At 39.9% G+C, this 21,854-nt stretch overlaps 2 protein-coding genes across 3 annotated transcripts; one reads left to right on the top strand and one right to left on the bottom strand.

Moving 5' to 3' along the window:
• The first annotated feature begins 7,608 nt into the window (after positions 1–7,608).
• LOC120454595 lies at positions 7,609–12,125 on the top strand. The gene is made up of 10 exons (XM_039640047.1): positions 7,609–7,767; positions 7,845–7,971; positions 8,043–8,186; positions 8,252–8,424; positions 8,485–8,691; positions 8,753–9,134; positions 9,195–9,405; positions 9,473–9,910; positions 10,009–10,550; positions 11,992–12,125. Exons 1-9 carry the CDS (start codon positions 7,732–7,734, stop codon positions 10,475–10,477), a joined length of 2,187 nt encoding a protein of 728 aa, XP_039495981.1. The 5' UTR covers positions 7,609–7,731; the 3' UTR covers positions 10,478–10,550; positions 11,992–12,125.
• LOC120454598 (RNA-binding protein squid) lies at positions 11,834–21,676 on the bottom strand. 2 transcript variants are annotated; one of them, XM_039640050.2, is made up of 8 exons: positions 21,345–21,676; positions 18,772–18,812; positions 18,433–18,707; positions 18,112–18,355; positions 17,902–18,030; positions 12,686–12,793; positions 12,126–12,287; positions 11,834–12,067 (listed from the first exon to the last, which is right to left on the bottom strand). In XM_039640050.2, exons 1-7 carry the CDS (start codon positions 21,509–21,511, stop codon positions 12,214–12,216), a joined length of 1,038 nt encoding a protein of 345 aa, XP_039495984.1. In that variant the 5' UTR covers positions 21,512–21,676; the 3' UTR covers positions 11,834–12,067; positions 12,126–12,213. The 2 variants fall into 2 exon arrangements, with proteins under 2 accessions (XP_039495984.1, XP_039495985.1); XM_039640051.2 differs by lacking the exon at positions 12,686–12,793 and having other exon boundaries at positions 21,345–21,671.
• Positions 21,677–21,854: the final 178 nt, after the last annotated feature.

Raw genomic sequence — 21,854 nt, forward strand, 5'->3', positions numbered from 1 at the left:
CAACATGCAGGAGACTTTGCAATCTCCGAGTAAAACAGCAGTGCGACAAACTGAAAGTCATAAAAACTACTGTTTTAATGAATGTAACTCAAACAAATAAAAGTCACATTACCCATTCCTTGGTGGGGCTTAATATTTGATTAACAAACATCTGTTTATTTAAATCAATTACAACATTTTGTACAGCAAACTAATTTGGGAATAAAAGCAAACTGAAAAAGTTAATTACTAGATATGTGTATTTATTTAAAATATCAGTTGCATGTTAGGCTTTGCCATTGCGCTCGTATTGCTTAATTAGAAAATGTATGTATATAATATGGCATATGGAGTTGGTCAGGTTAATGCTATTTATTTATAAAATACCAATATAAACTGTAACAAGTCTTACAGAAATTTCGGGTTTGCCATGAATAATTCAGAGATGAATTCAGGATTTTATTAATAGCCGCAGTTACGCAACAACCTTTTAAAATAAATGAACTTTAAACACTGTTAAATTGCGCTTTTATTTAACCTTTACAGCCGTACAGTTTGCGTTTATGTAAATTAAATCCGATAAGATACATCATATTGCCAGTGCACAAACACCTTGTTAAAGTTCTATAAAGCGCAAAAGGTCAGCCAACTAAATCGATTTTTCAGCCAGCCGCCGACGTTGATCCTTCATCCAAACTGCGGCTGGACATTGTCCTGGCAAAGAGTAATTCAATTACGGTGTAACAAAAAGTAACGCCTGAATGCAAACAATTTGTAAGCAATTTAAAACAAATGCATTTTAATTGAATTGAGAGTCGGGCTTAATGTTATTAATGGAGTTTTTGGCCCTGATTGGCCGCATAAACTCGTAAACCCCTGCAGGACCTCTCAAAATGGCTTACACCCCGCACACACATCTCGCTATTAAAAAGCCAAGCATGTGAACCTGCTGCTGCGAGCTTATGTTTACAAATTTCGTAATTAAATTTTAAGTAAATATCAATTCAAAACGGCAAATGACATTTTGTGTACAAAACTTGGATGCGGGCTGGAGCTCGGAAAATTGCGCAGGACGAGTTGGCGAAAGGAGCTGGTGGAGAAGGAGGAACATGAGAAGCAGGAGGTGCAGCGATGATGATGATGACACTAAATAAAAGATTTTATACTGTTGATTTTTGCGCTTTTTGCAACTTTGCACGTTGCATTGCACTTGATCTGTGTGCCAAACGTTACAACGACACTTCAGCAGGAGTGCGGACTGAAGATGGAGGCTGGACTGGGTAGACTGGTTCTGGATCTCAACTGCCAGCAGGAGGAGTCCTGAATGTCCTGGCAATCCTGGCAGCAGCTGCACCAGTTGTTTGTACCATACAATCAGCTCGTTTCGTTTTATTGCCAACGTCGTCATAGAGCAGCGCCAACAACATCCCTCTCGTCCTTCACCGCCACCTCGTGCTGGTCCTCCACTTCCACCTGCACCTCGTCCTCGTCCTTATCCTTTCCCTCATCGTCGTCGTCTTCATCGTCAGCGCTGCGACGTCGCCTAGACACAAGACTTGACAGCAAAGCAAAATTGTATTTACATTCAATTAGTGCCAACAAAATTGTCTTTGGCTGCTTGCCGTAGACTGTGCCTAGTGCCACAACCAAAGCCCGTTTTACGGGACAGGCCCATACCCACACGGCCAAAAAAAACCACTGAAGTCGAGATATAACTTTACTGGATTTCGTGAGATATTGGAAAAGACCTAAAAATATCCCAAAATATCTCTTAGAAAATGTATAATAATTGTTTATAATATCTACAGCTACAATTTATAACTACAATTTACCATTAAGTAATTGAAATTTGTTTACCCATTTATTTGACAAATTTACAAACTTTGAAAACAGTTTTCATTATGGCCGGATGTCAAAAAGTAGTGTTTGGAAACCAGTTGCACACAAAGAAAAAATAATTCCTTCAGTTGGTTTTGAAAGAAAAATTTGAAAACTATTATTTCATAAGGAAAGGGCAAAAAAAATTAAAGTTCAGATATTTGAATGAAATGAACAAAGATACCTTTAATTAAAAATACGGGTTTTTATAGTTTTGTACACAAATTCTGATGACATGTGCAAGCATCCTGTGGCCATTTATTTAATTTTGGCTATGACTTTGCCTTTAGACAATGACTTTTTGTAGAGCCCTCCAGCTGTGGATGATTTCTTGATTTTTTCAACATATAAATGACATTTTTATGCCATATTTTATCAATTTTATCGCCGTGCAGAAGTTTTTTGCAAGTTGGCTGGGCGTAAATTACTTTTCGCATTGGTGCGGGCAAAAGGGGAGGGAGTCGACGGTAGGCGTGCACCTCGGCATGACCCATGTTTGCAGCTTTTTAGTTGGGAACTAAGTAATGTAAAATTTATTTTAAATAAACTGAAAATATGTTTTGGCTTGTACCAGAACCAGTTCCTTATTATTCGTGTTGTTTCCTTTTTTGCCAGCCAGCCAGTCAGCCAGCCTGCTTATTTCTTGCCAAGCATTTTATTTATGCATAACAAAGCACCACTTAAATCTGCTCAGTATTTTACTTTTTTCCTTTCTCGGTTTGCTCTGCTGCCTCAGAGAGAGCCGCTGATGCTATTCGAAAGTTTGCAATCTGCATGCCAAGTTGTCGACGTTTTCACACAAACAGGCCGGGAAAATGGGAAATGGGTAACTGGGCTGGGAAATGGGGATAAGAAGGAGGCCGAGAATGGGGATGAGGCAGTGCAGTCGGTATTGCAAAATGGTGGGGTTGCGTTTCTCAGGATCTAGGATCCTGCATCCTAGCCGTGTGCCGAGTGCAAGTGCCTGCGCGTTTATAACTTTTCAACTGTTGTATGAAATTTTACAAATTAGATTCATTTCTATGCATTGAAATACATTTTCAAACTTTGCAGCAGAAAGTTGCCAGGATGTTTGCACACACACACACGCAGAAGACCCGATTTCCTAAAAAGGACCAAAGGGAGAGCCATGGTGCTAGGACAACGACTCCGACCCAGTGACACAACATGCCAAAACTCAGTCTATTAGTTTGTCAGTTTATAAAGAAACATATATAAAAGTTTTACATATTTTCAATTTCATTAATACAAAACTTATTTGCAAACCCAATCCCCATCCCACGTTCCCGCAATTTTTGTTAATTTTAACTTGAGCTCTCACCCTCACACACACACACAAACACACTCGCACAGGGAGATTCATCCAAAGTTGGTGGGTAGAATTCCAGAAATTGAAATGTGAAAACTCAAACATTCCGATGATAAAAAAAATGTTGGAATGGGAAAAGAAAATACCCAACTCGAACATCATTTGCAGCAATAAAAGAAGTCAGAATTACTCGACATCAATGCGTCAAATGTATTGGGGCGTGGTCGAGTTGCGGAGGCGTGGCAGCCTGGTAACGCCCCCCTCCCCCCGCAAAGAGTTGCGCTCACTACGACATTATCATAATTAATTAAAAAAGTTTTTTAAATCAATTTCCAAATGCCAAGAAGTGTCTGCAGAGATGTTTGATGAACCATGGCCAAAGAGAGCAGCTGAAAAAATTGATAACTTTGGCTTGTCATGGACATGGACGAGAACCCGAGGTCCTTGCGCAAAATTACAAAACCATGAAATGACTGCCAGCTTGATCCACTCAAAAATATTCTAGAGATTCCCCGATTAGTATTTGGTAGCGTTCAGAATGCTGGGCAGAGCTGAACTTTCATCGAAATGAAATCGAGTGCATTTTGCCAGCTGCATTTCTAGATTACTTTTGCATTCGGGCTTCATTAAAATCCCCCTTTGGGGTCCCCCTTTAGTGCATTATTTTAATCAAGAAATTAGAAATCGTTTGAAAGTGCATTATGAACAGTGACGTTAGACCAAATTTAACTTCGACTACTTTTGGAAATTTGTATCCCAAACTTTTCCTTGTAAACGAAAATGATTATGGGAAATTTGTACCGTACGTAGTGAGTATATGTATGGAAAATTTCTATCGCATTTCGATTATCTATCTGCAGGATTGAATCGGAGAAATATGATTCCCCTATCGGCAGCGAGAGTCTGGCTTACCATTAAGGAAATTGAAAGTGCGCCATTCGACTGAATGGTACTATACCATACATGTTTGCAGTTGTGGTGGGGAATGGCAAATCAAAATGCCAGCCATAGTGCAATGCATTTTAATTTAGCCCGCAACTCACACAAAACCAAAGCGAAGTACAGCCAAACAAACACATATGCAGGTGAAACACGAGCGGAGGCAGTACATAAATAAATACTTGAACAAATATTTACAACTCTGGCGCGGAATTATAAGCAGCGGCCGAAAGTATGCACTGCAAAAATGAAGCAGAATCCTGTGCCTGCAACTGTGTGGTTGTGTGTATGTGTGTATGTGAGAGCGAGGAAGCTCACACCTGTTTGCACGTGTGCGTGTGAGGATTGGTGCCTGTGTGAGTGAGTGCAAGTGCGCATAAAACGCGCCGCAGCAGAAGTGAACAGCATTTTTATTTATTTGCCGCGGCGCAGTTTTTATTTTTCTTAGCCCGTTCCCCACTTTTTGTTTTCCTGCCAAATATGTGGGTCTTGAATTCTGGCACCGAAAAAAAATGGCACTAGGAATGGCAGTAATTCGAAATGAATAATTTACGTCGACTTGGTTAGGCACTGCACTCAAAGGGTTCATTTGGCATTTTTTATTAAAAATAAAGTCAAGTACTTTTCAGTTTAAAGACTAAGTAATGGTAATTTAAAGAGTTGAATATAGAGGGAAGTTACATAGCTTTAGTCATGTTTTCTAAACGTATGTGTTTAAAAGTATGCAGCATTAAATGTCGCTGTTCTTCCTTCTCTTTTAAAACATTTTAAGTAATTCGAAACCTGTTGATTTCAATGAAATTTGAATATGTTTAGGTGCGTGTATATTTGATGTAGATAAACAATATTGAAACTAAGGATAAATATTTTCTTATTTTATTTACTGTGTAAACTGCACCAGCAGCTGCAGTGGCAGGGCGGTGGGCGTGGCCCACACTCACATATATTGCAGATAAGGTTTGCGAGTGCAGGCTTGTTTGGCAAAGCGCCTGTTTAACACTTAAGATATCGTATTTCTTGGACTCGCATGTCTGTGGATGTGCTTGTGTGCCACAAAGGAGCAGGAGGTGGCAAAAGATAAATATGCATGCGGTTGGTTTATATGTGTGTGAGTGTGTGTTAGCCATTTCAACAGACGCGCCTCCTTTTTGCGCCGCCTTTCGCGCATTTGCATGCAATAAAGATGGCGGGGCGATAACTAGGTTGGCTGCCATTGTTTGCCTTTTCCCCATATTTCTCTTTGGACATATGTATGTATATGCGTGTGTCTGTGTATGTGTGTGTTAGCCGCACTAGTTGGCCGCCAAAAGCAGCGGCAGACAGCCCAAGCAGCCACTAAAATAAAAGGCAAAGTCCGCCAACTGGCGTATCCTGCCACTGCCACCGATTCTTCTTCTGCCGCTGCTGCTGCTGCCATGCATTATGCAGATGTACACCAGGTTCATGAATATATATGCGAGTACTTTCTCTACCTACACATGCAAACGGCTGCAGGCACTGCACTCACATAAAATATAATAATATAATATAAATAATATAACTTATGATTATAATTAAATCGTAATATATATATATAGGTAATATAATAAAAAATATATATTAAATGGTTTCTCTAGAAAGAAATATAAGTCACGTTTTAGATACACTTTCGCAATCCAAACAGTTTATATTAGGTAACTAAATGCTTAGTTCCTTTAGTTCCTTCTACCCTGCGTTTTATTAGTGTACAGCTCCATGCATTCGCAACTGTGCGAAAAAAGGAAGGCGGACAAAACTAACTGACAAAATGCCATATGTTTGTGCGCGATAAGCTGCGAGACCCCCTTCTTCTGTTCTGGCAGTTCCAGCCTGGCAGCCCAGGGCGACCCCATTTCAGCAGCTCCAACCTGTAATTATAATTTAACACCGCATCAAATCAAACGGGTGAGGCAATAAGGACAAAACACAAGCAAACCGATGTCCTGGCCATCGACCCACACGCACATTTCGCGGGGCCAAAAGCCGAATGCCCCAACCTGAATCGCTTAGCCAACTCAAAAGCCCGTGGCTCCAATGGCTGAGTGAATCAAAAATGTGCAATAAAAATTGCAATAAAGCACGCTTCAAAGATAGCGAAGGGGGTTGGGTTTTGAGGAGAACCGGGGAATTGGATGGCTGCAAACCTCATCTAAGCAACGATAATGATTGCGGAGCGTAATGAAAGCATTTTATGCTAAACGGGTCATTTTAAATCACACCTAATGTGCCGCTTTAGATTTATGAAATGAATATTCAATGCTGTGCTGTTATTAAAATTATTTAATCTGGCTTGGAGGACCATAACTCTAGTTTCTCTGATTTGTAGCCTAGAATTATTAGATTAAGTTGATTGTATAGCAGAATACCTGATTATTGATTATTCACGAATGAAACATTGTATGTTTACATGTTTGATTGTTCAAAATATGAGTCCAATAGAAGAAAATTCCGGAAGATGTGTATTTTAAAATTGAGAACCTTCAGCTTTTTTATGCATTCCAAATGAATATGACCGCGCCAACAATGATATTTACCTAGGCAATTTGCCCATTGACTCCATAACAGTGCGACATTCGTGACTCTGGGAGCAAAAAGGGCATCTAAACAAACACTTGAAATGCCAGCTCGGACCGCCCTTTAGCTTATTTTTAGTCGCGTGGCCAGAAGTGGCCAAAATGGCCAGGTTGAAGTGGGCAGGTGGTGTATGGGTGTGCAGGGCACCTGTCGTCGCCAATCAACCTTGACTAGAACTGGGCGTTGCAGGGTGCGAGGGTCACTGGCGTTACCAACATAAGAGTTAGTTCTGCACAAGGCTGCCTTTTGCTGCTGCCACACTGAGAAAATATTTGGAGGCAGCTTGGAATTTAAAAATCACAATCAATGGATGCTTTTCGCAACTGCTTTTTGCTGCAAACTTTTTTCATAACCACCGGAGATACAAACATAATTAACAGACTTAAATAGTAAAACATCGATTTATTTAGTATGTCTATGCACATTTAAATACAATATGTTGGATATTGTTATTTTTCCAGTGATTTGCTACTTTTGGTTGGCTTTGGATGCGGTTTGCTTGGTTGGTTGGCCAGCGATTTTCCAATAAAATGAAATTGCATTTGATGATGCCAGGATGTTTTTTTTCCAATCATTCTGATATTTTCGCCCTCACCCGTTTTGTTTTCCCATGCTGTTTTCCTTCACCCCTGCCATTTACAGAAAATTGAATAAAAGTGTTGGTGGCATTGCGACAAACTGGTGGACGAATGAGCGCGTGATTGGAGGCGATTTGTAGAATAGTGAAAGCCGGCTCCTGGCCACCAGGACCCAGGTCCTAGCGTCCTGCCAACGAAGGAAGTGATTAGTGTAGCGCTGCTCGACGGCTTCCTTGCGTGAGTCGCGGCATCCTGGGAGCCACGGGAACAAAGCAAACACGGCGCAGCGGAGAAACCCAATTTGTAATGGGTAGCTGGCCAAGTTACCTTTGATTTCATTGTTTTACCGGGTTAGCTAACACACACAGACAACCTTACACATTTTGAGGACTTTTGTAAACATTTTTCCCATATTGTGCGGCAATAGAAAAATCTTAAAAATTCTATCCAACCAAGATGCATTCGACCAAGATTAAAGAGGGTGATGACAGGGTGAGTTGGCCATTCTATTGGCAGTCATATGTGTTGGCCATTAAACGTGGTCAACTAATTTGAATGCCGCTATTTAGGAAGAGATGGAGCTAAACCAAATCTGGCGAGGATGTCGTAAAATCCAGGGCGCCATTTTTCGTTATAACTTTGACATCTGCGCCGACTTGAAGCAGCACGATCCCTGTTGCAGTGGCTTCGTGTCCGGTGAGCACATCCTCCGGATGTATTTCCCTTTTTTATTACGCCTCTTTTACGACCTAACCCATCTTCTCCAGAGCCCATTTTCACGGCCGTACTCGGCAAGTATCGCAAGGTGGCCGGCATGTCTGAGTCGGAACTCCGGGATGTCACTGACTACTTCCAAATTCGAGATGGACGCGTGGCGTATCGTCAGTTTTGCAAGGTGGTCTGCAGCGAAAGTAAGTTGCATTTTAGTCAATCGTATCTGTGCTCCAACTATGTATTTAACTATTTAATATTAAAGCACTCCATAAGACTGCGAAAAGTGATCTAGCTACGGGACTGGAGTGGAACGATCCCTGGCATGTGAATGTTGTACCCCAGCCGGAGGATCGCCGTCGTCTCTGCCTGATTCTGCTCAAGATTGCCCAACTATGTAATATTCCGCTCATGCCCTATTTTCAGGATTACGAACTGGTTAGTGATTTGCCACTGTTCTATGTCCTATACCGAATTAACTATCAAATTATCTTGCAGATTGCCCAAAATGTTGGAGTCGTTACCGTGGCGCACTTTTCGCGTGTGCTGCACTTCATGAAGATACCGCTGTCGGAATCGGATTTTCTGCTGCTTCTTAGACGTTATATGAAGGACGGATATCTGGTCAACTATGTGGCTTTCCTCAAGCACATCGATAATATTATAGCATACCTGGGCGAGCATCATCTGCTGGACAACTCCCATGTAAGTGTCACCATCAATGCTGATGAATTCGCGCACATCATGAAATGTATTCCATATGTAGGACATAATCAAGGACTTCCCGGGACGTTTAGTGGATCTAGAACTTTCCCAACTTCCAGCTATAGACGGTTGCAAAGCAGTGCATCCAATATTTCCCGATGCTTGCAGTACGCCTAAAAAGAATCGAAATCAGTGCGACATTCTGTTTTGCATTCAGAACTACATCTACAAGAACCAAGTGCGCACCTCCGAGTTCCTAGAGAGCTACGACTCCCTAAACGTAGGCAGCATCACCAAGAATCAATTTGAGCGTGGTCTATCCAACATGGGAGTGGGCAAATATCTGACCCAAAGGGAAATGTCCATTCTGCTGGAACGCTACACTGATCCAGTGGATACCAATCGAGTGCGTTGGCGCAATTTCGCTGATGAGATCGATACAGGTGGAGAGTTATGAACCCTATAAGCAATATACTTTCTAAACTATCTATCTATCATTCTAGTATTCACCATCAAGAACCTGGAGAAGATGCCACAGTGTGTTGTGGAATCGCCGCTTCGTCACATCCAGGAGTTGCCCAGACCAGGAGCCGTACCCTGGGAGACTGTGCCGACGAATATCCGTGATCTGTGTGAGGATGCCATGGGCAAGATTAGGATACGCATCCGCAATCGTCGCCTCTATCTGCATCCTTTCTTCCGAAGCTACGATAAGTAAGGCTACCGATAATATCTTAAATGAAGATAAAGAAAAGCGAACTATTTTCCATTTCCTTTCCAGACTCAACAGTGGACATGTGCACTGCAACATTACTAAGCAGATCTTCCGCACCAATGGCATTCTCTTGTCCGACCCGGAGCAGGACTCTGTGCTGAGTCGGTATGGAAACGAGCTGGGCTTCTGCTACACCAAGTTTTTGGACGACGTCGATCCGGCGGAGTATGCCATGCCAGCGATGGTCACCAAGCAGGAACTGGTGGAGTGTCCACCGTTTGCGAGGGACAATTTGGAGCCCGAGGATATCAGCGAGGAGGTCATTGTGCGCATCCTTACGAACGCCAAGCGACAGGCTGTGGTCAAGAGTGTGGCCGTCATGGAGTTCATGAAGGACTACGATCGCCATCGCGAAGGCGAGATCCTTGAATCAGACTTTAAGCGAGCGCTGGATAACTCAAGTGTAATCATCAAGGAAGAGGAGGCCAACATCTTGTGCAATATGTAAGTTATCATTTAATATATTTTATTTTTAGGAATCCTCTTTACTATATGCAGTCCTTATATCCTAATCTCTTATTCAATTCCTTCCACATGACCAGCTTCCGTTCACCAAATCGCGTGTCCTGTGTTCGCTATCGCGATTTCTGCAAGGCCCTTGACGAGATCTTCATCCAATTGGACACGAACTTGGGTGACCAGGTAGTCACCGCCGTGCCACTGCTCCACCTGCCAAATCTGGATTGTGTCGACTGCTTCCTGAGCTTCGATGAGCGAACCATCTGCTCGCAGGCCCTGATGAAGCTCGCTTGTAAACCGGACGAGATCTCGAATTTGAGCCAGGTGTTCAAAGACTTCGATCGTGAACAATGCGGCTCGATCACACAGAATCAGTTCTTGCGCGGCATCACGGTGCGCGACATGCATGTAATGCTGAGCAGCCGCGAGTTCCAAGCCATCTGCAAGTGCTTCGGCGTAAAGCAGGGCATGTGCATGGAATTCAATTACCGGGAATTCCTGAAAATCTTGGACGTGCTCTTTAGCACTGGCCAGATGAAGCGAAACTATTAGGAGCGCGACTAAACTAACCCTCTCCAAATTCAAAGTGTACCCCATTTGTTAGGAAATTTTTGAATGTCACCAGGCAAGTAAAAAACATTTTGTGGACTTTTAATTTAGATTTTCTTTAATGTAATGTTCGCTTTAAAACTGCCTGATCTCCTATCGTTCAATTAAGTTAGGTTGTAATTTCGCTTGAGAATGTTTTATTTTCTTAAGTGGGAAAATCCACGCTTTCACACGCATTGTTTTCAATGTATTGATTTCCTTGAAATGCTACCTAAACTGCCCGTCCAGCCCACATCGGCATTTATAATCTGCTATCCATTCAGCTTGACGGTCGGACGATTTCATAAAGATTTTCATATAGCTATAGTAGTGTATACATAGATAGATTTGATTTAACAATTCGCATTCTTGCAGTGGTCTATACAATTGTGGGGGTGTACGTAGAGAGATAATGTTCTCGCAGTGTGGCTTTAGATTTTTATTAAAATATAAATCTCTTCCCTTTCAGAAGTGTACATAAATATAGATGTATTATGTATTATGTATGTATAAATGTAGTCTATGAGCGTAATACACATATTCGAAAACGAAAACAAAAACTAATCCTGTTTCCGCTTTCTCTTCTGTATTAGTTAGTATTATGTAATATGGTGGTTTTGTTTGTTGTAGGTTGTTTCTGCTTTGTTGTCTTGTCTTGTCGTATATCGTATATTTTATATATTGTATATAGTTTTTCAATCGAACGGGAAGAAGGCAACCCGATGTGCCAGCCAGTCAACGCTTGCTTCTTTTGTTTCTTGGTTCTATAATTATTATTACATATTACAGTTAATTCATAATTAAAGTTAAACAAATACTTATACTCTATTGTATTGTGTAATGTATGAAACATTTTAGCTGTATTTTGTTTTGTTTTGTTTTGTTTTGTAAGTATATTTGTTTGATTTTTTGTTTTCTTTCCTATCTCTCCGACTTCCTGTGCTACTGACGCGTTAAACAATTACCTCGCATAATGTATGGGACTACATTAGAAAAACAAATTAGTTTCGACACACAGGCAACGTGAGCATTGCACAGCATTAAGTTTGGCAAATGTTGTTTGCCACGTTCCCTGCAATGTTGTCTTGTGGTTTTAGACGGGTTGAAGGGTTGTTTGGTGGGCGGTTGGTTGGTTGGTTGTTTGGTTGGTTTGTCGGCTTAATGAGCGTGTGGCTATGAAAAATTAGCCACTTGCTGAAAAATTACATGTGTCTCTATGCCTAGCTATGTGTGTATCTATTTGTGTTTGGTTTTTGTAGTGTTTTTTTTTCTTGTTGTGGCTTGCTTTGTATGGTATAAATGATGCTTTTTAACTCCCGATGCTGCTGCTGCGTATGACGCTCTCGTTTTTATTGCTGTTGTTGGAATGGTGCTACACATCAAGTGTGTAAAGGTGTGTTAAGGTAGCTGATGTTGATATTATTGCTCCCAGCCAGCCAGTCTATTCATTTTCTTTTTTCCTCATTTCTTTCATACAGATATATACAACGGCGTATATATGCGGTTACCCAGACGGTGTTGTTGTAGAGATGTGTGTTGCTTCTTGTAGTAATGCTGCAATGAAATTAACTTTAATTAACTGGCATCAGAGCGTGAATGGCTTCCAACTCACCATAACAAACTAAACTAGGTAAAATTCAAATAGTTTGCAGTTATTTGGAGAATGCGAGATACCCAATGCCCACGCCCCTTGCCCCTTTTTAGTAGGGCTGATGCCGCTGCTGGCGTCCACCGCCTCCGCGCTGCTTGCCACCGTTAAAACCGCCACCGCCGCCTGTTTTGGAAACGTTTGGAAAGTGTGCAAGACATTAGTCGGTTAAATCGAATCGAATATCGGATTATATCAGGCAAAAAGAAAGACATGCTCAACATCTGCGGGAAGGGTAGGAGGGGGTTCATCTATAGATTTCATTAACTACGCCAAACGACTTCGGTTTTCTTTTTGGAAATTTTGACCAATTCTAGTGGGGGGCACAGCATAGCAAAATAAAGTAAAACATAAGTCATGAAAAGCCAATGGAGGAAGGATAACCAAAAACGATGAAACTGCTTTACAAACATAAAAAAAATTATTTCAAATGGACTACACTATGTAGTATTATAGGAGGGATGAGGGCCCAACAATTCGTTGGTTACAGATAGTTTTCGCTAGGCGCTTCTTACTATTAATACCTTTGGGGCCGCCGCCGCCGCGGGGTCCACCGCGACCACCGCCCATATTGCCACCACCGCCTCCGCCGTAGCCGTTACCCTCAAAGCCGCCGCCGTAACCGTATCCGTCTTTTGGTTGCAATGGCATTTCGTGGTGCAATCAATCACACACAAAGGTGTCGTTGTTTGCGCAGATTAGGTCGTACAGAAAATTGATGAAAACACAAACAAAGCTTATCTTATAAAAAGGTGTAAAACGACACGAACAAAATTAAGATGGGTCTAAGTGGGTACTGCCAACTACTTTAGTCTATATTATTGCTAAGTCACGTGACCGAAGTAGTCACGACTTGGAATTGAATTTTTACATTTACTAACAAGTTTTCAAAATAAATTTAAAATGTTTTGGCACATCTGAATAAAAATTTTTGGTTACTACAACATTCTTTTTAGTGGCTAGTTGGCAGGACTTTGGGTGGAGTGGAACTATCTATTACTTGGATCGGGGGATTGTATTCTTTTACTTTTTCGCTTGGTCAAAATTTGTACTACTCAGTTATGGACGACGCCGACGAGCCGAGGGGAGACAATTCAAATGGCACATACCGAGCGAGCTGGAAAGGAATCACCTGCTCCGGGTCCGGAGGAGAGTGTGGTTGGTTGGTGTGGTTTGGTGAGATCAGGGGTGGGTTGTGGGCGGAAACTGAAATACACACAAAATTGTTGTCTGGTTTTTGTTTTTTTTTTTCGTTTTTCTTTTATTTGCTCATTTCTTGTTTGTGGATTTTGATTATAAGAATGATGGTTAAAATGTTGCTCTAACATTTGGTTGTTGATTGTTGTAGCTGTTGGTTGCTGGTACACAATAAAAATTTAAAAAACAATTTTCGCTCGCTTTCCTCTTGCAAATGGCGAGGAAACTGGCGCAAGGCGGCGCTCACACATACATGCGTTTCGATTGGATTGGTTGTTATTTCGCTTGGTTATATATAATTATATAATATAACTCTGGTTGTTGTCTCAGATTTTGGTTAGTTGTCGACCGGACGCGACTCGACTTATTAACATGTTTCACAATGTATTGCAATGGATTTCTCAATTCAATTCATTCGATTTCTCATTTCTTTACAGCACTCGTTATGCATTTATGTTTTTTAATTTTTACCTCATTTTCCACACAACAATTTCAGCATTTCAATTTCAAATTAATTAAATGTTTGTTTGAATTTATTCGGTAAATAATTTTGTAAGGTTTTTGCCAAAAAAATTTGTGAATTCATTTGCTGCTCTTGTGTGTGTGTATTTTGAATGTCTCACCTCAGCAAAAAGTAATAAAATTATAATTAATTTTTTCGTTAATTTTCTTTTATAACATTCCCTTTGAAGGATCTTCGGGAATTGCAAGGGTCTGGGGGAAGGGGAGGGATGAGGATGCGGAGTCTGTCGCGAATATATTATATTTTTGCGTGTCATAGAAAACGTTTTGCGAAAAACAAAAACAAATGCAAATAGTCAACAAATTTTACTTTATACTTGAGTTAATATAATGATTATCATAATTACTCTTCGTGTTCATTGTTGTTGTTGTTGTAGCTGTTGTTAAAAACAAGAAAACTGGATTTGTAGCTTAAGAATTGTCTCAGAATCGGCTTGACAATATATTAATTAATTCATTCATTACTTTAGTGGTTCCATTATATTATCATTTCATCTTTCTTCTTTTTTTTTTTTTAGTTTTTTTTAGAGTTTTCAATGCATTTTACTAAGAACAAATATTAATTACGCTAAATTACTTGTAAATATATACGTTTTAAATGTAATAGAAAAAGGAAGATTTAAGTAAAAAATGAAAAACGTTACAGTTAAGTGAAAAGTTAACACTGTTGGTGCGGTTTTGCTTGGCGGATCGCTCGATTGCTCGATCTCTGGTCGCTTGGTTGCCTGATTGCTTGATTGATTGCTTGGTTTGGATGTCGGTGGATAGTAGATGGATATAGTGGCTCTACTGGTGTGGTTCTCACCAAAGACCCTCGGTCACCGGTGGTATCGGTTACCGGGTCGGCCGGGCAATCGGTTAACCGCTTGCGAGAAGCTTGGACAAGACAAAGGCGCGCAGCTTGCGATCGTTTTTGGATATTCGCTTTTGGGTGGTTGGTGGCTGTGTTTTGAGTTGAACTCTCATTGGGGGTTTTCTTTACTTATGTTTTGGGTTCGTTTAGTTTGCTTTTTTTTTGTTTTTGTGAGGCGAAACATCGGAAAATTCGGTATTACAATCATATAATCGTATATAAATATGTTCAAAAATCATAATTACGAAAGTAATATTACATAATTAACGGGTACAAGTGCGGGGAGTGGGAACCGAAACACCCGTTCTGCTAACTTGGCTTTTCATCAGCTCTAACTCGGTGTTAAGGCTACGGCTCCCCGCACTTTTCTGTGGTCTGATTGTTAGTTTTAGAATTTCAAGTTGTAGATTAACGGAATAGGAAATTATAAAGACTAAGAATATATTGTTATTGGGGTTTTAATATAAAGTGGGGGCACAAAATTATTGCTATATAATTGTATGGTAAGTATATGTATAGGTATACAAAAATTTTGTTTATATCAAAAAAATTTGTTTACATATTTAAGCATCATAATAATCGGTATAATAATTAATAAAAATATAGCATAAAATGTATAAAAACTTTTCTTGCTTGGATAACTTTAATATAAATGTCAATTTATTTTTTTTTTCTTATCTTGCTTAGATTTTTTTTGTTTAGTTTTCTTTGTATACAGACAACTTGCTAAAAACATTGAGAAACATGCAATTTCTTTGTAAAATAATTTACTCAAAGTTCATGAATAAAGATGTATGTAAATGTACAAATGTATATATAATTGGTATACAGTCAAATTGTCGACGCACAATGACAACATTTGATAGGATCATTAGCAAAAGTTTATTTCAGGATCTGCTCAATTTCAAATTCAAGGATATACGAATTATACGAGGTATTTATATATACATTTGCGAATAGCAATGCTGGTGTATGTGTGATCTGTTAGTGTTGCTCGACTTAACATTTAAAAACCATAAGAAAAAATTATATATGTATATATGCTTGAATTAAAATTACTAAAATTGACGAAGTGTGTTTTTATTATTCGTTTTTTTGTACTGCTACAATTAAGATGTTGTTGATTTTGCTATTGCAGTTATTACTTGTCGTTGTTCAGTAAGTTAGTTAATTGTTTGTAGTTCTTTATACTTTATCCTGGAATCAACGTATGAGCATGCAGAATGCCGCAATGCGCTCGCGGTGCAACTAAAACAAGCCTCAAAACTGGATTGTTTCGACATTACGTTACGTTTTGGTCAAGAAAGTGCAGCGGAAATGCAAGTAAAGCAAATAAAAGAACGATCTAACGAGTGAGACCGGGGGTGCTGCAGTGGTTGCACCGGAATGATAATATCCCGGATCCGCTGCGCTGACTTTTTGGACCCCGGCCTTCAGATCTGAAGAGCTTTTGGTTGTTGTGCTCTTTTCGTATTGTAGTTGTTTTTTACAAGGATTTGCCTTAAAATAATACTATCAAAAATAGTACCATAGTTAAATGTTACGTTTTATGTATAAATATATAACATTTGTATATATTTGATATAAATATATATGGTAGGTATATTGACGTATGGTGCATACGAAAACATATGCATTGCAAAGAACGTGAATATTATCCCGTTGCCGGAATAATAATATGTATCTAAAAATATATTTATATGCTATATATAAGGTATATATATATTTAAATAGACATTGAATCAAAGCTTTGATTACGCATTTCGTGTGTTTTGTTTTTTTTTGTTTGTTGTCGTTTCTGTTCTGGTTGGTTGTTGTTTAGTGTTTTGTTTAACAAAACAAAAAGGAGAACCTATTTAAATAACTATTTTATGGGAGCGCTGGGGAAAAAGGGGGTGTGGGTGGGGCTGTGTTTGTGTGGTGTGGGTGTTTGTGTGTTTCAACAGATTTTGGTTTCAGTTGGTTCAAACAATAACAGTTTAGTTAACAATTAAAAAAGGCACAAGTTGCAATTGCGCAAAAGGCCAAAAACACTGGCATTTCACACAGTTTCACATAATTGGCACATGCTCCTCTTGTGTTTCATGTTTCTTTGTTTGTTGTTATAATCTGGGATTGCTGTTCTTCTGGTTGTTTGTTTGCTGCCCTTGCGTTTGAGGTATTTGTCATCTTTGGAAAGTCTGTTGAAGGCAACCAGGTTGTTGTTCTTGTGGTTGTTGTTGTTTGTTGTTGGTCCGGTCTGGTGGTCGCATATAAAAGGCAGGATAGTAGCATTATATATGCCTCGACTTGAACGTCACGTCTACTTTTCTCATCGCTCCTTCTCACTCTTTTAACAACACATCTTTTTTTACACACGCTTCGTCAGTTTTATGTTTAAATGCTACTCAACTAATAATTGGTAATTAAATGTTTTGTTTAAATGAACTCTCGTTTAAAAGGTACGCTTTAAAATTTTAAACATCAAATATATGCCTTTAAAATTATACGTAAGTTTATATATAATAAGATAGATATAAATGTGTATATAAAAATTGCGATTTTGCTTGTTATATTAAATGATGAAAATTGTCTGTCAAAATACACATTTTTTCAATATAAAATGAACGATTAAAATTTATATGTTAGCATTAAAGAAATGTTTCTTGTTTTCTTTTTCAAATCTACAATTTTTAAAAGTTTTCTTGTTTTTAGCGACGTTGCTTTTGTAGTTGTTGTTCTTGTTCTTTCTTGTTGTTGTTTTTGATGTTGTTGTTCTTTGACATCATATACCAACTTGATTTATATGCAAATGTGCATAAATATAATGCATGCGGTATATAAGCATATATAAATATATACGTTACTATATATCGAAATGCACCTAAACTTTTTTGTTTTTGTTTTTCTCTCAGTTTTGTTTGAATGGGAAACACAACAACGTGGAAATTTGGATCAGATCAGGTCTATGGCAAAAATTAGAAGGATTATATGTTCTGCGGTTGTTGTTGTTTGCTTTGTTTGCTTGATTATTTCTTTCTGATTTTTTGCTGGTCAGCTTTATGTGGCTGAGCTCTACTTAGAACTGCTGATAGTTGTTGCTATTGTTCTTGTTTTGATGGTAATTACTCGACGTGTTGTTATTGTAATAATTGCTTTGAGCACTACTTTGTTGTTTGTTGTATTTACCATAACCGTAGTCATATCCATTATAGTATCCGCCGGCATAGTAGTCGCCATAACCACCGGCACCATATCCGCCGTAGCCGCCGCCATAGCCGCCGTAGGATCCCTGTCCGTCCCACTGGTTGTTGTAGCCTAGATGATGGAGTAATAGGCAGTTTAGAGACGATTTCCATTTGAAGCGAGAAGCACTGTTTTGTCAGCAGCTGTACTAACCACCACGTCCTCCGTAGCCACCGCGTCCGCCGCGCATACCACCGCGTGGGCCTCCACGCATACCGCCCATCATCTGGTTCTCTGGCTTGGGCGTTGCACGCTTAACATCGACCTCCTTGCCGGCGATCTTCTGCTTGGGCGTCTTCAGCAGGTCCGTCACCACTTGCTCCGAATCGAAGGTGATGAAGCAGAATCCCTTACGCTGCGACTTTTGCTTGTCGAATGGCATCTCAACCTCGACGATCTTTAAACAAGAAGAATTTAGGTAAGTCATCACACATACTACTCATGCCAATAGTAGACTGCTTGAGGGTTACTTACGTTGCCAAACTGTCCAAAGTAGGTCTTAATCTCCTCATCGGTGATCTCTGTGGTGAGGCCACCGACAAAGATCTTACCGTGCCTGGCCTTAGCCTTCTTGGGATCGACCTTCTTGCTGTTGATTACGTGCTCATCGACGGCGCTGACCTTGTCAATAGCCTCGGTGTTTGTGAACACGATGAAGGCGAATCCTCGGGAGCGACCGGTCTGGGGATCTGTCTTGACATTGATGCTCTCGATCTCGCCATACTTGCCGAAGTGATCGCGCAGTTCCTCTGGAAAAATAGGAAACCATTTGTTAACATCAGTTCAAATACTTAGTTTTAGTTGTATACTTACTTTCAGTCGTTTCCCAGCTCAGACCACCGACAAACAGTTTTCTGTGAAAGTTTAAAGATAAATTGGTTAGTTTGATGTTATCTTAAAACATTTTAAGGTCGATTGAGGCAATATTTGGCGGGAAAAAAGGTATATATCTGGGGAAATCAGGCACGAAAATAGGTTGTGTTTGATGCGCGAGGCAAATACTTTCTTAATTTACTTTAAATTTTTCATCTCTTACTGATTTTCGTAATGGCTGCAAAAGAATTGATGACAGAGCAAGAATACAAAACGAATAAAAAAAACTCACCAAATTTGAAGTGAAAAATTGCTTTAGTTACTGTATTGCAATCAAAGAATGGATCGGATAGTGTCAAAAAACTTGCAAACTCGGAATGAGCGAAAGAGTTCGAGGAGCGAGCGAGCGATCGATCGAGAGACACAAAACGAGCGAAAGATATAGATATAGTATATATAAGATATGCAAGAGTGAATTATTAAGATTTTGTTTTGGGTATACTTAAGAGTTTTTGTTTGTACAAATAACAATTAACAATTAGTCTTTATTCAATAGGATGAGAAAAAGAATGCAAAGGTTTTTATGCTGGATTGTGGTTAGTTTTACTTGCTTTATTTGGCTGTTTATTTTATATTCTATTTTTTTTATAAAAAGGAATGTTGAAAAAGTATTCATAGACACTTATAGTTTACTGTGATATACGTTATTCTCATAGATTTATGGACTTTTTGGAAAGATATCTCAGCGTTCTCGGCGGATTCCCGGCAAATTTGGAACAGTCTCGTCACACGGCGGCGGAATTTCGATTGCAATTTAGTGATTGTGCGTCATTTTTGTGGCAATTCGTTACGTTACATTCGTTCTTTGTGTTTCTTTCTTCGGGCGATATATATAATGTATAGTTTTTTGAGCTTCATAAAAACAAACGAAAAAACTGCGAGTCTCTTTTTCACTCGGTCTCTCTCTGTCTCCCATTACTTGGTACTTTTTTTGTCTTTCTTTTTTGAGGTAATTTACAAGTTATACGTTAAGAGATACAATATAATATATATTCGTATACAGTTTACATATGGATCCAATTTTAAATCGAGATAATTTGTTGATAATTTTGTGTGTCGATAGTTCTATATATTGGCTGACTGATTGATTGTTTTAGTTTTGGATAGATAAATACCATCAGCTTGAGTATCGGCGGAGCGGAGACTTTTGGAGACTGGAGTGTGGAGAGGGTTGCATATCCTCCAAGTATAAGTCCGCCGAATCCGAATCCGTAACCGTTTGCCGGGGGCAGGAATACGAATCCAAATCCAAATCCGAATCCATATCCGTAAACGACTTGAGCATAGCTTAAAACCCTGACCCGGGGCATTTCACTTCTCTCAAAACCTGCCGGAGAGGAACAAGGTTAGTTCGCTCACAAGACAACAGGATAAGCTATGATTTTGGATTTAATTTCTCCAGTCCGTCCATTTACGGGGGAATCTGCATTTTCTTCGTCAGCGCTGGTTTCGTATTATCGTTTAAATGTACAGCATCGTGTGACTTAAGATTAAACTTAGATATAAAATGATCATAAAGAATGGGCAAATGAAGTGTACACTAGACCTAAAACCAAAACGAAGGGGAGCAAACAAGGGGGCAATTCTACTTGATCATCATTTTTCTCTGTGCTTTAATCCATCAAAATTATTACGCATTTTCAAGATACTTTAATATTTAGTTCAATTAATATTTTGGCGCCTTGGCAACTCTAAACGACGCCGGCTGTCGCTCTCTGAGAGTAAGAGAACGCTAAAGAGTTGGCGAGCGTGAGCTGGAGCGAACGAAGCCGGCAAGCAAAAGAGAATAAGTGAAAACTGCAAAACACGTACAACATACAGAACAGCAGGCGTTAGGTTGGTATGTATGCCTGTATGCAGCCGCCATTTTGGGTACAAAACTGGAAGAGCACTAAATAACAACGAATAGCCAAACCAAAGAGTAATGCCAATTAAAAAGAATACACTGACAAATACAAACAAAACTTTTTCCAACATCTTTTTTTCGCCACATTTTTTGCAAGTGAAAGGCAACCGTATGTTTTTGTGTTCGTATGCGTCACAGTGTGTGTGTGGGGCAACGTGGGTAACAAACATAACCTCACAAGTGGGAGAAAATGTGCTCCAAACTGAAGAAAACTCTAGTTTTCATGGAGGAAACTGTGAGTGTGTGTGCAGGGAAAAACGTTGAAAATTTTCCATGTCTCACGGGACTGTGATGATGCATTTTGCCCCGAAGAATCTATTAATATTACTTGAAGTACAGTCGCACCGACACCTCGCACACACACAAACACACACCGACGCACGAGCGCAAGCTAGAGAGAACACAAAAGGGGTCAGACTTCCCCCGCAGAACCCCGAAAAATCCCATAAAACGCGACCAACGACGTTAGCTTCGTATTTACGTAACAGAGTAGGCAATATACATTATATAGAAGCAGAAAATCTATGGGGGCACATGATCATCGGCTGCCCGTTGCAAAAGAGAAAGAGAGCAAAAAAAAAACGTATCCGCCAGATAATGGACATACCTGTCGTCGTCCCGCTGGCCGGATGCGCCCGATTGGTTGTCCGAACTGCCGTTGGTGGAGCCGGCGGCGCCCGCATCACCATTTTCAGATCCAGGACCGTCGGCAGTCACGTCCTTGGTGAAATCCTCGCCGTTCATCTCCGTATCCACTTGCTTGTTCTCGGCCATTTTGTGTGTTTTTGTTGGATTTACTAATTTCGGGGGCTAAGCAGCACGATTTTCGGTTTTTGTTTTACGCAGAGCCGGAGATTTATATACACACTCGCCAAAAAGTCGCGCGTACGAATGAAATGACCACCGGAAAATGACAAATGCAAGCGACAGCGTGTGTATATGGGTGCGGCGTTGCCACCTTGGTGTGTTGGCAGTTGAGCCGATTTGGTATTATTTTCGTAACTACTTGTATTGTATTTGCCTGCTCTACCTGAGTAACGATAGTTTTATATTACAAATAGATATTTTAGTGTTTTTTTGGTACTAAGCCACCACAAATTAGCCAATACAAGGGGTT

Source organism: Drosophila santomea, chromosome 3R, assembly GCF_016746245.2.
Source record: "Drosophila santomea strain STO CAGO 1482 chromosome 3R, Prin_Dsan_1.1, whole genome shotgun sequence".
NCBI classification, from domain to species: Eukaryota; Metazoa; Arthropoda; class Insecta; order Diptera; family Drosophilidae; genus Drosophila; species Drosophila santomea.

Coding starts and splice junctions, on each gene's coding strand:
- LOC120454595 (XM_039640047.1), top strand. CDS start 7,732: ATGCATTCGACCAAGATTAAAGAGGGTGATGACAGG. Junction 8,692..8,752: donor ATCTGCTGGACAACTCCCAT/GTAAGTGTCACC, acceptor TTCCATATGTAG/GACATAATCAAGGACTTCCC. Junction 9,135..9,194: donor CGCTGATGAGATCGATACAG/GTGGAGAGTTAT, acceptor CTATCATTCTAG/TATTCACCATCAAGAACCTG.
- LOC120454598 (XM_039640050.2), bottom strand. CDS start 21,511: ATGGCCGAGAACAAGCAAGTGGATACGGAGATGAACGGCGAGGATTTC. Junction 18,813..21,344: donor GGCCAGCGGGACGACGACAG/GTATGTCCATTA, acceptor AAACTTTCACAG/AAAACTGTTTGTCGGTGGTC. Junction 18,031..18,111: donor TGGCTACGGAGGACGTGGTG/GTTAGTACAGCT, acceptor TCCATCATCTAG/GCTACAACAACCAGTGGGAC.